The sequence below is a fragment of the Micromesistius poutassou genome, assembly GCF_964030765.1.
Source record: "Micromesistius poutassou genome assembly, chromosome: 1".
Lineage (NCBI taxonomy): Eukaryota > Metazoa > Chordata > Actinopteri > Gadiformes > Gadidae > Micromesistius > Micromesistius poutassou.
The window spans coordinates 3625022-3640698 of NC_140271.1; the positions used below are offsets into that span (position 1 = coordinate 3625022).

The 15677-nt window shown below is 48.2% G+C and overlaps 1 protein-coding gene across 1 annotated transcript in view; it reads left to right on the plus strand.

Annotated features, from left to right (window-relative positions):
• The window catches only part of baiap3 (BAI1 associated protein 3), a gene marked incomplete at both ends in the record, with an annotated part of 30126 nt that extends 14667 nt beyond the window's left edge, over positions 1-15459 (plus strand). The window contains 19 exon segments of the mRNA XM_084488480.1: positions 1372-1397; positions 1400-1461; positions 1559-1615; positions 1839-1936; positions 2096-2147; positions 3030-3181; positions 3764-3887; positions 5648-5788; positions 6517-6612; positions 7918-8133; positions 10051-10119; positions 10236-10315; positions 11197-11305; positions 12038-12109; positions 12242-12325; positions 13030-13150; positions 13287-13410; positions 14002-14207; positions 15356-15459. Of these exon segments, the coding sequence (XP_084344606.1) occupies positions 1372-1397; positions 1400-1461; positions 1559-1615; positions 1839-1936; positions 2096-2147; positions 3030-3181; positions 3764-3887; positions 5648-5788; positions 6517-6612; positions 7918-8133; positions 10051-10119; positions 10236-10315; positions 11197-11305; positions 12038-12109; positions 12242-12325; positions 13030-13150; positions 13287-13410; positions 14002-14207; positions 15356-15459 (1993 nt within the window).
• Positions 15460-15677: the final 218 nt, after the last annotated feature.

The following is a 15677-nucleotide window of genomic DNA, read 5'->3' on the forward strand; positions in this document are numbered from 1 at the left end:
CTCGGGATATAAGGGGATATAATTTCCAAAAATATGAAAAGAAAGGTGCTGAAATAATTGCCTACTTTAAGAAACCGTTTTACGAAAGAAGATGGTTTTACTTTGGTTGGCTGAGACTAAAGAACTTGTTTTTATGTGTACAGTATCTCACAGGCAGTTTCTGTTTTTTCCCTGAGAGTCCAATTAGTTAAGACCAGCGGAGCCAGGCAAGCGAGGGGAATCAGTTCAAAACAAACCAGGCCCACCTTGCTTTTAAGACTCATCACACACAATGTCCCACACACCACACACACACACACACACACACACACACACACACACACACACACACACACACACACACACACACACACACACACACACAGTCATCTGCAGACATTTCCGCATGTTACAAAATTGTGACCTGGGTTCAAAACCCCATGTCTGGAGACTACCTTGAGACATCTTTGAGAAAGTTAGGATACCCCCCCTTAACTACATCTTAGTGAGCTATCATTAGAAGTCACTCACAATCGAGTCACTCTGGATGAAAGCTAGACTGTAAAGTCTTCAACAGAAAGGTATTCATGAAACATGATTGTTGTTGATAAAAAAGTGAACCACCACTAGCTTTCACCACAGTAGACTTGGTGTCATCACACACGCCTGTGATTTCATGCCAGAAATACACTCAACCTTTCCCTTGCATAGAAACTTGGACTACACACAGTGAGTCTATCCGACTCGACGGAGGAGTCAAGTGGAAAGTGTATACCACAAGCTGCAGGGAAGCTCCTTGAAGCTCCAATTGCTCACTGTGTGAGTGCCAAAGAAATCCAAAGATATTTTTAGGGAATGTTTACAATGAGGTTCGCATTTGCCGCATGAATCACATTTCAGTTCAGAGTCACGTTGCACACTCACATGCACATATAAGAAAATACAGGGGACAGCTAAAGCAATTTATTCCCCCGCCATTGAAAGATAAAATACTTTTTCTTTGTGTGTGTATGTGTGTGTGTGTGTGTGTGTGTGTGTGTGTGTGTGTGTGTGTGTGTTTGTGTGTGTGTGTGTGTGCATGTGTCCATGCGTACGTGTGTGTGCATGCCTGTTCGCATGTGTGTGTGTGTGTGTGTGTGTGTGCGTGTGTCCATGCGTACGTGTGTGTGCATGCCTGTTCGCATGTGTGTGTGTGTGTGTGTGTGTGTGTGCGTGTGTCCATGCGTACGTGTGTGTGCATGCCTGTTTGCATGTGTGTGTGTGTGTGTGTGTGTGTGTGTGTGTGTGTGTGTGTGTGTGTGTGTGTGTGTGTGTGTCTGTGTGTGTGTGTGTGTGTGTCTGTGTGTGTCTGTGTGTGTGTGTGTGTGTGTGTGTGTGTGTGTGTGTGTATAGGGGCGTTGGCTACATGCAGAGCATGCAGGCTTTAAGACCGTATGCCCACTTCGAAATGAACTGCACATGGACATCACCACTGTTGTTAAGGTAAAAGTCCACAATTCACAACACTTGCGCATATTGAAGTGGGCTTGTCGACACTGACTTACAATTCTGCTTCAATCACGTCCATTCTTTTGAACAGAAAGGAACAGCAGAGTGGTACGAAAATATTATCTCACAATACAAACCAGAAGAAGGGGTGAGTTTAATATATTAAAAGAAGAACGCTTTACTCTCTTATTTTGTCTCGTAAAAACCTGAACCCTGAACAAGTCTTGACCAGCCTGAAAATGACTACTGACTTACACACTCTCATACTTCTACTATGTTAGCCGTTGGCTCATCGTGCTAACGTGTTGTGTGTCTGTCGTGTGTCTGTCGTGTGTCTGTCGTGCGTCTGTTGTGCGCGTGCGCTCCTCCAGTCTCTGGAGGAGCAGCTGAAGAAGCTGGTCCACGTGCTGGACGCCGTGTGTGCCGACGCGCAGAAGGCTCACCACACCTACAACAAGCTCTTCCACAGGTCAATCCGTTAACCAATCAATGTCCACCGCGTTGCGGCGCCGATCGATCCTAACCGCATTACGAACGGACCGGGGGTCTGACATTTAAAAAAACAAAACAAACGCATTGTCTGTCTGTTTGCTTTTGTTTTCCCCGCCGGACGGGTGGACCCACGCAGTGCCGTGAAGGTGGACTTCTTCAGCGTTTCGTACCGGCAGTTGGAGAAACTGGTAGGGGCGTGAGAAACAGAGACAGCGTCGTGCCGTTTAGAAATGACCAACTCTGGCACGTTGCTTTTGTTGTTTGGAGTTTTTTTTGGGCTCCATCGATAATCAAATCAAATATTCATCCGACTGTGAGACTCCCTGCCTTTGTTTCTGTGAGGGTATGCGTATATATATATATATACTTCAAGCAAGTGCTCCTCGCAGAACAAATTAAACCTTCACATTCCCATTCATTTGCATGAAAAAGCTTTGCACACAAAGTCGCTGCCTGCTCAAGTTTGGAAACACAACTGGTCACAGCAGCGCTAGGAATCAGAACAAATATATCATTAATGCCACCGGAGTGGATAATAGTAGTTAGTTAGTTCCATACGTAGCTATTTTTAGCTCTGGATTCCGAAACGCATTGAGTTGTACTATGTCAACGCACACCTCCTCTGTGCACGTTGGGCTCTGGGCTCTGGGCTCGTGGCTCATGTGTCTGTGCCGTGTGCTCGCCGAGATAAGAATTATTACCCATCACCGTTAAAGGTGACATTATACTCAGGTGTGAGTGCGATCAGCCATTACAAGTTTTTAAAATCGGCCTCTTCTGACAACACAAGTGGGCGTGTCCACCTAGATGTGTGCTGGGATAGATCAGTCCACCAGCCTACCCAGTGGACCATAGCAAACGTTGCTCATCTATCCGTCCACACCTCCAGGGGGACACGCCCACTTGTGATGTCAGTAGAGGCCGATTTTCAAAACGGCTTGTAACGGCTAATCACACCCACACCTGGTGGTATAATATGTCACCTTTAAAACTCAATCCTCTGAATCCGACTTGGCATCTGAGCCTGCGCGCCCATGTGACCCCCCCCCCCCCCCCCCCCCCCACCGCAGACGGCAGACGACGTGAACATCGCCATGGAGCGGGTGTGTGGCACCCTGGAGCAGGAGAACTCCCGGCTGACCCAGAGCATGGGCGAGACCATCTTCGAGCTCTTCATCTCCCTCAAGATCCTCAAGGGCTACCGGGAGTTCCTGCCCCTCAAGTGAGCCCTGCGCTCACCGCGCCGCTCCGCGTCCCTAAACGTCCACTACATAGATAGGGAGTCGTGATTCTCATTGGCCGTCGGCACTGTCACTCACAGAGATGTAGTTGAGCTCTCCACACAGGTTTATAAGACCTCTGAAGAATAAGTCCCGCCTCCGGTTCCCCTGGTCAAATGTCTGTTGGTTAAATAACGTGGGGTTTTTGAATGATCGTACGTAGCAAACTCTGTAGGTGGCGGAGCCGTAAAAGCTGCGTCACGTTTTCAACTACAACCTTTTCTCATCTAGTTTCGACGAGGCTTTTTGGATTTTTGGTGCCGTTAAAGTAGCATTAATAATCGTTTACTACTTGTGTGACATTTGGCCGAGAGTACCGGAGCCTCGGAGGTGGGACTTATTCTTCTTCCTATTCTTCTTGAGGTCTTTTGTTACATGTTTTACATCCATGGTTTGATTCAGTCCGCCGGTATGTGGTTTTATTTTTGTAGGGCGCTGGGTAATTGTCGTACGGGAGACGGTAGCACTTTTATCAAACTGAAAACAAAACAAAACTTTTTTTTTTTTTGTCGTTGTTCAAACAGGGATGCTAAAATGCTAGCCCTGACCGGCTTCCATAACTGGTTCAAGTCCTCCATCCACAAGTGGCTGCAGATCGTCCATGAGAGGTCGAGCGATAGGATCCGTCGTGCAGTGGAGATGGACAAGGTAGGAGCTGTCTGTGTGTGTCTCTGTGTAGCTATACACACACAGCAGTGGACAAGGTAGGAGATGTCTCTGTGTGGTTATAGATGCACAGCATAATGGTAGGATATGTTTATGTAGCTATACACACACACAGCATTGGACAAGCTAGGAGCTGTCTCTGTGTGTCTCTGTGTAGCTTTAGACAGAGCAGTGGAGAAGGTAGGAGCTGTCTCTGTGTGTCTCTGTGTAGCTTTAGACACAGAGCAGTGGAGAAGGTAGGAGCTGTCTCTGTGTGTCTCTGTGTATCTAAACACACAGAGCAGTGGAGAAGGTAGGAGCTGTCTCTGTGTGTCTCTGTGTATCTAAACACACAGAGCAGTGGAGAAGGTAGGAGCTGTCTCTGTGTGTCTCTGTGTAGCTTTAGACACACAGCAGTGGAGAAGGTAGGAGCTGTCTCTGTGTGGGTGCAGAGCACTTACTCCTGGGGTGAGTTATGGAACCGGGGTGTGCCCTAGAGGGATACATGAGCAGGTTCCATGAAATAGTTGTAAAGATTTTGATTAGTGCTTTGTCAAACTTACAGAACAAAAACGTATTTTAAGTACAGTTCAAGGCAGGATATCAACAGTTGAAAGACGGTGAGCTGAAAAGAGCAGAAGAGCGTGCGATTTTGAAGCTCGGCAACCCAAAAAACGTTGCCACCGTCTCAAGTGGCTACGATCTAAACGGTCTCATTACAAAGGCAAGCGCAGTCAACTAGAAACAGATCATCTCACAGCACATCTTACTCACAAATGGTTGAGACGCTCTGCAATTTCCCACAAATTACACTCAGCTAGCAGATCTGAAATCTTACCCAGAGCCAAAATTACCCCCCTTCTGTACCGCCCAGGTGGGACGTTCACCCAGACGGATAGATCAGTCCACAGCTACAGTTCAGTCCAGTGGGTAGACTGGTAGCTTGATCAAGCGTCTGGGGGGATCATACATGTGGGTGGACTCTCCCACGTGTGATGTCACTAGAGGGTAGATGGTGAAACGGCTGGTAATGGCTAATCCACATTGCACCCGGTGGTAAAACAGGGGACCAGAAATAGAAGTGGGCCCCAGCTTTCTTCCAGTTCAAACGCCTCAAAGCCTCTAAATGTATTAATAATGACGCTGAATTAAATATGCTAAGTGATTATTATATCATGCACAAGTATAGCATTAGTTCAAAGGGAGACATTTCTGGTTTGGTGTCAATCCTTGAGCCATACTGATGGGGCTGTGGGGGAAACTGAGACAAAAAGATGCATGGGAAACACTTACATAGAGTATACCAAGCCTATATACTGTATGCTGTACACTGTATACTTGCACATCACAATGCCTCATGGGATTACTTTTTTGGCCAATACTTATATCGATACCCAATTGTAATATTGACAAATCCGACACATTACAAAAACAATGAACATAAAAAATATCACGGCCAACTACATAATTTTATTAAATTTTATTGTATGACAATGTTTCCATGCAAAGCACTTTGAGTCGGCCTCGTGCATGAAAAGTGCTACATATGGATTGATTAATTGATGATACGTTTATTTTCGTGTCATGCCACACAAGTGGCCCATCCCACACAGGATGACAAGACACCGATATAACTCCACAAAGAGCGCAGTACATACACAATCACAACACAATACAAGACATCCATATAAATAAAGTTATTCATTTGTAAAGTGTGACCGTGATGTATGGAGCCGCTCACTGCGTTGCTGTGTGGCCGGCAGCTGGAGCCCATGCTGCAGGACAAACACAGTTGCTCTGCGGAGGAGGTGACCGCCTGCTTCAGCCAGGTCCGGGAGATCTGGTCCCAGCTGGCCTGGCCCGACTCGGCAGGGGCCTTCATCTTTGTCACGCGCCTGACGGATGTGAGCAGCCCGTCCCCCCGTCCCCCCGTCCCCCCGCCCACCCGCATCCACACACACACACACACACACATACATGCATGTACACACACACACACACACACGTACAGACACACACACACACACACATACATACATACATGTGCACACATACACACACACACACACACACACGTACAGACACACACACACACACACACATACATACATACATGTGCACACATACACACACACACACACACGTACAGACACACACACACACACACACACACACACACACACACACACACACACACACACATAAAGACACATATGAACACGCACACACACAGACACGCACACACACACACACACGTGTGTGTGTACACTCGTACAGTAACACAGAGCCACATGCCACAAAAAGCATTAAAGATACCTGGTTAGAGTCACACAATTACACCCGGTAACACACTGTGACACACACAAAGATACATTTGAGCACACACACACACACACACACACAGACACACACACACACACACACACACACACAAGCAGCAAGTAAAATCCATTGACACACACAATTATAGAGAAACACAGCTGCATGCAGGGGCATGCGCACGCTCCTCTAAAAGCCTCTTCAAATGAAAACAATCATAAATTCCTGTTTTTCAGACAGGAAAATGGAGGGCTTGTGATTTAGTTCATAATTGCGTCTGATCTGAGGTTTGTCATCGTGTGTGTTTCTGCAGAACTTCTGCAGCGAGGCGGTGTGCTACTCAGAGATGATCACACGTAAGATCGAGAGGAACCAGCAGGGGCGTGACCATAAGAGCCTCACTGTGCAGGTACTGCCCCTGGGAGGACATCTCCAGACAGTGTGTGTGTGTGTGTGCGTGTGTGTGTGCATGCGTGTGCGTGTGTGTGTGTGTGTGTGTGTGGGTGCGTGTGTCATCACGACAGCAACACACAAACTTGCTCGTGGTGAATCCTCCGGCTCTCTGATTCTCCAGACTTTACACTAGGTCTACCCCGGCAGGGTAAAGTCTTTTTCATTATTATTCAGAGAATGCCTGGAATTACGGTGCATCTGTTTTTATTATCATCATCTTCATCGTCGGTGTCGTCGCCTGCCATCTCCCTGAGGCAGATTAGACGACGGTTGACCCGAAGGCCGTGTTCGCGATAGATGCGCGGGTGTGTGTTTCAGCAGCAATCCTTCGCACATCACAGTCAGAAGCAAAACAAACATCACAACGCGGATAAATCATTCATAATAAAGAGGTTTTTGCATTTGTGTAATTCCATGTGCACATAGTTTAGGTATTAAAGTTGTGAAGCGTGCGTCACTTTTTTAAAGGAATTAATGTATATTCGTAATTTACTTCTTATCACGTTATGAAGGGTTATCAAGGTGTGCATTGTTTAACATCAGAGAACGACGTTCCATGAAACATCGCACCTTTCTCACGTTGTTTCAACAGTCCTTCGACTCGCGTCTCTTCCCTTCAAGGCGATGCGATAGGGTGGAGTCTTCTTCCCCTCCTGGCTACGTAGCCAAGCGAGTGACCAATTACCCGACACTTACGTGGCCCGGCCAGTGACCGATCACGTCCGCTCGCGTTACGGCGACAGCGAGGCGACGGTGCAGACGAACGGAGCTTACGGACGTTCCGGACTTTGATGAATTATCTGACTTGAGAACGTGGCTAAAGTTTGATGATGTCGATGATGGTGATGACGACGATGTTGATGATGATGATTAATATCGAATAGTGAACATTGAACACAAACGTTACACCAACAAAACACCAAAACGTGACCGAGAGACCGCTCTCTCGAGCCGTCAGCACCTAAAAGCATAATAACCCCCGGCCTATACGCTTGCACTCCTTATGCTCCCCCTCCAACTCGGACTCTCCGTAGACCTGCTTTCTTCCTCCTTTGTTTTTCTTCACTGCTCCTTGTTCCCCCAACTCCTTCTACCTTCTCCCCCTCCCCGCCTCCCCCGCCTCCCCCGCCTCCCCCCTACTGCCTTCCACTCTTCCACCTCTCCTCTGCTGCTGCACCCACCTGGGGGGGGGGGGTCTCTCCATCTCTCTCCCTCTCTCCCCCTCTCTCTCCCCCCTCCCCCCCCCCCCGCACTGTGCTAGATGTGCATCGCCCTGAACAACACGGAGCGGGTGCGTCTCTTCCTGGGCCACCTGCCCCGGGACCTGGAGTGGCAGGTGGTGGAGCGGGCCATGGAGGAGTCGTGCGGGGCGGAGGGCAAGGAGCAGGTGTACAAGGCGCTGAACGGACAGCTGTACAACATGGACCTGGACCTGCAGCGGGAGGCGCAGCGGCTCATCACCCTGCTCACCGACAAGGTGTGTGGGGGGGGGCGGGGGGGTCTGTTCTGCTGGAGGGACGCCTACCCTGTGTGTGCAAATGCCTTTGCGTTTTTGTTTTTTTTGGTGGCTGTTTTTTTCGGCCCTCTGATGGCTTCTCCTGACGCCCGGGGTTCACGCTAGCTCTGTCCGTCGACGGATGGGGGCTTTTTGACGTATCCATCCGTTTTTCCCGGGGTTGTACTACAAAGGCGATTTCAGTGGACAGTGTGTTTGCGTGTATTTATTTGCATAACGCGATCTGATTGGCCGACGGATCCGTCGCTGCCTGAAAAGTTTGAACATTTCTCAACTTTTTGACGCAAGGCAACGGAGCCGACAGAACGGACAGAGGACCCACAATGCATTTCGAGAGCGCCCCCCCCATGCAAAGTCAATGAGATCCGTCAACGGGCGGATGTAGTGTGAACGCGGCGTCAGTGTCATCGTAGGGCAGACACAGGGGTCATCATAGGGCAAACAGAGGGGTCATCATAGGGCAGACACAGCAGGGGTCATCATAGGGCAAACAGAGGGGTCATCATAGGGCAGACACAGGGGTCATCATAGGGCAGACAGGGGTCATCGTAGGGCAAACACAGGGGTCATCATAGGGCAAACAGAGGGGTCATCGTAGGACAGACACAGCAGGGGTGGTAACACTGATTATCGGTCTGCTCCTCGTACGCACCAAGGTTTGGGTAGTAGACTCAACCGGCGAAGGTAACACACATGGACCCTTGTCACAGAGCCGTCACAGGAGGTGTGTGTGTGAGCCCCCCGACATTAACATGAGGCGGGCTGGCGTGCGTTAAACGCATGTGTGTGTGTCAAAGCTCCCTTGAATCTGCGTCGTCCACCGCAAGTCCACCGCAACCGTCGCCTGGCACGTCGAAATGAGCTGCACCACTAACGAGCGACATGAGCGGCACCTGCGGTCGTCCTCCCACGACGCCTCTGTCAGAACGGTCCAGTCGGTTTCAATGAGCAGAGGACAGGTGTGACACCGCGTCACCTAATCGGCAGGGGACCAGGCGCCCACATCAGACAAAGTAATGCAAGCGGTAGCATGTGTTTAACCGAGAGAGCGGGAGCGGTTCAATGCAAACCATTAAGTCCCACTATTAAGAAAAATACATTCCCTTGGTAGATTTTTAAATATATATATATATATATATATATTTAGGGATTGGGCTATATTGCTGTCACCCACTGGAATCGTACTTGGGAGGAGGGAAATAGGCAGAATTTTGGATTGACGCTACCTGGTTAACCACAAATGTCAGTAAGGGTAACTATTATCAACTAGCACTACATTGAACCTATAGAGGGCCATTTAGACTCATCCTATGTTGAACAGGTTGCTTAAACAGGGTTTTTACAAAGAGAGAGACCTGGTCAAGACAGACCAACGGCATACAATAAAACACACTAAAACATTGAAGCACATTACAATGTCAGTATCACTTCCTCATATGAATGCTTTTAATCATTTGATTTTGCTGTACTTGTTGTCTTTGTAATTCCTAGTCACCATAATAGTAGTAGTATCTGAGTGGAATTGTCGGGGAGAGGAAAGCCGTCGAAAGCGTTGTTGTTTCATGATTAAGATGTGCGATGTTATGCATAATTACATATAATCAGTGGAATAATTATGAATCGGATCTTCTGCGCGTCTGTGCCTCAGGCGGCATTACACCTTACAATGCATAACATGAATAATCCCCGGTACTGTGGTAGTAAATACAAGTCTGCTACCGAGTCGACGGCCGGCTCCAATCCGTTGAAGCCACACACAGGATGTTCTCATTCCGTGTTCCTCGTTGGCCCCATTACCTACATGTCCACACATCAGAAAGTCTCTCTCCATATGCTCTCTTGAATTGCACCCTTTCATAACCGTCACTTTCCTCCCAGATGCTCCCCGAGCTACGCCGGTACATCCAGCACATCAGCCTGTCCCCGGACTCCATCAACAACGACGAGGTAATGCTCTCGATCACGGTAGAGTCCTCCAATTTTCCAAGCCCTCCATTTTTTGCTTCCCTCTCCCTCCCCGCCCCCCCCCCCGCCTCTATTCAACCGCCAATCCTCTCTTCCAGGCGGTGGCTCCTCTCATGAAGTACTTAAACGACACCATGGTCATCTTCACCGAGTCCCTGGTAAAGGAGAATCTGACGAGGTAATTATTCCTGTTCCTCCTCCTCCTCTCCTCTCCACTCCTCCCCTCAACTCCTCTCCCTCTCCTCTCTCCTCCTCCCCTCCTCTCCTCTCTCCCCCTCCCCTCCTCTCTCCTCCTCTCTCCTTCTCCCCTCCTCTCCTCTCTCCTCCTCCCCTCCTCTCCTCTCATCTCTCCTCCTCCTCCCCTCTCCCCTCTGATCTCCTCTTCTCTTTGTATTCTACAGATTAATCATAATTAACCCCTTGTGACATCTTTGCAGAAAAAATTCTAACACATAATTATCTCATCCACTCTGATCACTTATGTGAAGCGGGGTTAAAGCAGCTGATTGGAAGGAGCAGAGTACAGGAAAGGAAAAACACACCAAATGAAATCAAATATATGTATTAGAATGGATCAAATAGATCAAAAGCCGGTGAATTAATGACATTATAAAACAGGGTACAAATAAATCAGTATAATCTATTCAATAAATAAATATGCAAATATATCTTTAGACAGCCATGATGAAAATAAGTGGTTGTGTGTGCCGGATGGGAGCCATGACAAAAAAATGTTAAATGGCTTTATTTCTCAAATGTCTCAAATGTGTAACACAGGGTTATTTTGAACAAATAAATGCTAACAACAATTATGTAGTCGGCATATACAGATATACATTTTTTTTTTTTTTTTTAAAGAGTCATCAATAAGGGCAACGATGGCCAAGAAAATGGCAGAAATAGCAGAGATATACACGAGGCTAGGCAGCCTTTCCAGAGACTGTGAGGATTGTGAGGAGACGGTCAGGGCCGCGAGGAACCGTGTGTGTGTGTGTGTGTCTGATGGTGTGTGTGTGTGTCTGATGTTGTTGTGTGTGTTGTTGTGTGTTCCCGGCCCAGGGTTCTCCAGAGCATGTGGAGCCTTCTCCTCCAGATGATCCTGGACACGGTAGCGGAGAACAGAGGCGTGCAGGAGGAGTTCTACAACCGCTTCCAGTACACGGTGGAGGTCAGTACACCCGGGGGAACACAGATCCCCCAGGGACCTCAACGTCTCGCCCCGCCGACGCGCTCGCCTGACCTCCCCGCCTGCTCCTTAATATGTAAATATATTCTATAGGAAGATTTCTTCATAAATGCCCTCACTCCTTTACCTGCTCCTTAATGACACGAATCTGATTACCCTGTGAGTCTCCCTGGATACCCAGCGTCTCCTTGGTAGAGAGAGAGCGAGAGAGAGAGAGACAGAGAGAGAGGGAGAGACAGAGAGAGAGAGAGACAGAGAGAGAGAGAATGAATATGTGAACTCTGTACTGAAAGGCTCATCATTATTCCCTGGCCAACATGAATCATCGAAATGTACTAAATAAATCTGCAGTCTTTTTCTCCCCGGAGTCCAGGCAGAGACATGCGTGTTGGTCGGGGTCAATGTTAGGCAAATGCATCCATCAAGGTGCGGGGAAAAACAGCGCTTCATGGATATTGGCAGTGGGCTCCGTGGGCGGACTGGGCCTTCTGCTTTGGCACATGATTATCCCATTAGGCTACATGGGGTTTCCTGTTAGCCTGATTGCTAGAATTCAGAAAAAAAGAAGACAGACAAACAAAATGAAAAATAAAAGGCGCCTGGACTGCTAAGTTGTTTTCCTTCCGTTCTTCGTACACACGGTTCTGTTTTTCCGTTCTTTATCGTGAATATTATTATCATGCCTGTTATTATTCCGATGTGCCCTACATGCAGACCCTGCTGCAGTTCTTCCACGCCGAGGGAAACGGTCTCACAATAGAGGACATGAAGAACTCGGACCACAAGGTATGTGGACGCGGAAGCCTCGCTTTCCCCGGGGGAAAACAACGGGCGATGTGGGTTTAGGACGTCATTGATTTTTCTTCTTCTTATTTGTGTTTGTCTTTCACTGGCTTTCCTCCTCCTCTTGTCTCCCAGGTCCTTGAAGAGGAGCTGAAGATGAACAAGTGCTCGTCCTCTGAGTTGATTGAGCAGTACTTCCTGGAGAAGATCTCCCAGCAGGTAACCTAACGCCCACCTGGGCCGAACCAGCATCGATCCATGAGAAAGCCCTGCGCTTGAGCTCTGAGCCACAGGAGTCTTCTTTTCCCCTTATGACCAGGTAGTACTCGAGTACCCGGCTGGAAAAATAATATCTAACCGTGGCTCTGGCATTAAAGGTCCCATGACGTGCCACCAGGTGTGAGTGTGATTACCCGTGATTAGCCGTTTTGAAAATTGGGCTCTTATGAAATCACAAATGGGCGTGTCCACCTAGGTGAGTGACGGATGGATGAGCAACGTTTGCTACGGTCCACTGGGTAGGCTGGTGGACTGATCTATCCAGCACACGTCCAGGTGGACACGCCCACTTGTTTTTCGAATCGGGCTTGTAACGGCTAATCACACTCACACCTGCTGGCACGTCATGGGACCTTCAAAGGGCATGAAGGGGAGCAGGGTCGGCTAGTGTTTAGGGTGGTCGACTCCCAAGCCAGAGGGTTCTTGGTTCTCACCCAATACTGTGTCTGCACTTGGAGTCGCCCTTGAACCAAAACGCCCACTCCCCCTACCTATGAATAGAAAACTCAGTAGCTGTCAGTGTAATCTGGAAAAAAAAAATGCTTTTGTAACCACAATGTCACTGTAATCTACCGTCATGGTACTTATCGAGCAGCCATTTCGGACGACAACAATCACGGTCCCCGTCGACCCTTTTTTTCCAGAGGACTCTGAAGCACACGCGCTTCGGCCGAATCAGTGTCAAGTGTTACTACGACGCCCCGGAGCAGCGCCTCACCGTGGAGATCCTCCACGCCGCTGACATCATCGCCCTGGACGCCAACGGTACTGGAACCGTTTTTTTTTACGTTTTTTTTTATTTTTAGTAAAATGTCGCTTTGAGTCGAGTCCTCGTCCAGACTCGGTGACCTCGTCCAGTCCTTCGGTTCGTAAACGTGCTTCTCTGCTCGGCGTGCGCTAGGTCTGAGCGACCCGTTCGTCATCGTGGAGCTGTGTCCCCACCACCTGTTTCCCCTGGCCAAGAGCCAGCGGACGCAGGTCAAGCTGAAGACCCTGCACCCGGTCTTCGACGAACTCTTCCACTTGTGAGCTTTGTTTCCTTTCCCCCTGTCGTCTGCTGCACAACAGGCTGTTGCTGTTTATTTGACTAAATTTGGTATTTCGATATTTTTTCTCTCTCTCTCTCGCTCCCTCTCTCGCTCTCTTTGTCTCTATTGCGTTCTCTCACGCTCTATTGCTCTCTCTCTCTCTCTCTCTCTCTCTATTGCTCGCTCTATTGCTCTCTCTTTCTCTCTCTGGCATATACACACTCTCTCTCTCTCTCCATCTCTCTCTCTATCTCTCGACCTGCTGCACAATAGGGTGTTGCTGTTTATTTTACCAAATTTGGTATTTAGATCTTTTTTACCTGTAGCTCTTTCCGTGCACAGAGACAATGCGGTGCGATAGAAAGTGTCTTACATTTAAAGAAGAAGATAATGTCCAAGTAAACGAATGAGCCAAAGTCTTGGGTAGGGTTTAAGCTGTAGTGATGAGCAGAGAGGCAGTCGACCTGAAAGCCCCCACACCAGTGGAACGTTTTGACAGCCTATCAATAAAGAACGACCCCCAAAGCACTTGTCAACGTTTTTTTCTCCCATTTCCTCTTCCTTTGTGATTTGCAACCCCCCCTCTAGCCAAGTGAGTCCCGAGCAGTACAGACACAGGTTTGCGTGTCTGACCTTCACCGTCATGGACTACGACTGGCTTTCCACCAACGACTTTGCCGGGGAAGCCTTGGCCCCCCTCAGTGACTTCTGCTGGCCGGGGCGACCCAACGCCTCTGCGACCGGCAAGAGTGTCCAGCCGGTCATCCTGCACCTGTCCCGCAACAAGCCCAGCGGTACCACCACCACTTTGTGGTTCATATTTAGTTTCGTTTTTTTTTTTAACTCCTGTCTTTAGTCTTTTAATCTCATGTAAAGTGTCTTCAAGCACTGAGAAAAAGCGCAATATAAATTCATAGATAATGTTTTTTTATTGTTATTGTCGTTATTATGTGGGCTCGGTGGATCAACCGACATATAGGCCATACGCTTTTTAGCGGTGTCCTAGGCAATGTGTTCTTTCCCTCTTTCTTTGCTGTCTGTCTTCACTGTCCTGTCCATAAAGCCACCAAAACAAGCACATACTAAATTAAAAACTGACACATACAATACATATACCGGAGCTATCCACAACTATCTAAGTCCAAAGCACAAGGCTGTGTCGGGGGGGCAGACAGTAGGAATTGTTTTAAAACATTTGTGTCCCAAATAAACTTTTGTTTATTTTCCCAAGCTTGGGAAAGAAAACGAAATGCTTTCATGCACCGTTATAATAGAATTTATAGTTACATTTTCAGTCGCTCTACATTCAATAACACGCAAGTTTAAGCAAGCATTCCGATTGGTCAATTCCCATTCTCGAGCGTGTTTAAATGCCTGATGAAAGAACGGACAAAAAGATTGTGCCTAATTACAGAAAGTATTGCTACGCTAACTAGCCAAAACTACTTTCATGAGCCTAGTTTCCATAACAACGTTCAACTGACCAAGAGTCGGCTATCGTTACTATAGGAACTATTTTCTGATGGAGATGAACTCGGACAGAAAGCTTGAATTTGAGGGCAAATGAACCCACAATATGAAAAAAATTTACAATATCGTTGATAATGAAGATGGTTTGTGTTATTGAATCGCAATCTTACACTCAATGGCGTTCTTGAATGTCGTTATTGGTACTTGAAGCACAGGACTTAGGAACTCAGCACAAGCGCCTCATTCCTACGGCTGTGCTTCGCGTACCAATAATGACATTCAAGAACGCCATCTTGTGTAAGATTGCTTAATTGAAGTACAGAGCGGAATTCTGCTTTAGGCTTAGAATGTGCTTTAGGCTTTAGACTCAAATATAGAAAGGAGGGGGGGGGGGGATTCTCAATCCTTATGTCAGGTGTTGAATCTTCAATCATCGCTCTCCCCCCCCCCCCCCTCTCCTCCTCTCATCCAGAGAAGCCAATCATGAGGATGCTGGAGGCGCGCACGGGAGACAGGGAGGCGCAGGAGTTGGTCCGCCGGCTGAAGGAGATCGAGAAGTCCATGGACGAGGAGTAAGGGGAGTAAGAGGAGTAAGGAGAGTAAGAGGAGTAAGAGGAGTAAGAGGAGTAAGGGGAGCAAGAGGAGTAAGAGGAGTAAGGGGAGCAAGAGGAGTAAGGGGAGCGAGAGGAGTAAGAGGAGTAAGGGGAGGTGGCGGGTCCCTCCTGTGGCTCTCCTCCGCAGTACGGCTTGCCGCTCCGACCCGCGTTTCGTGACCACGTGCTTTTGTACTTTGT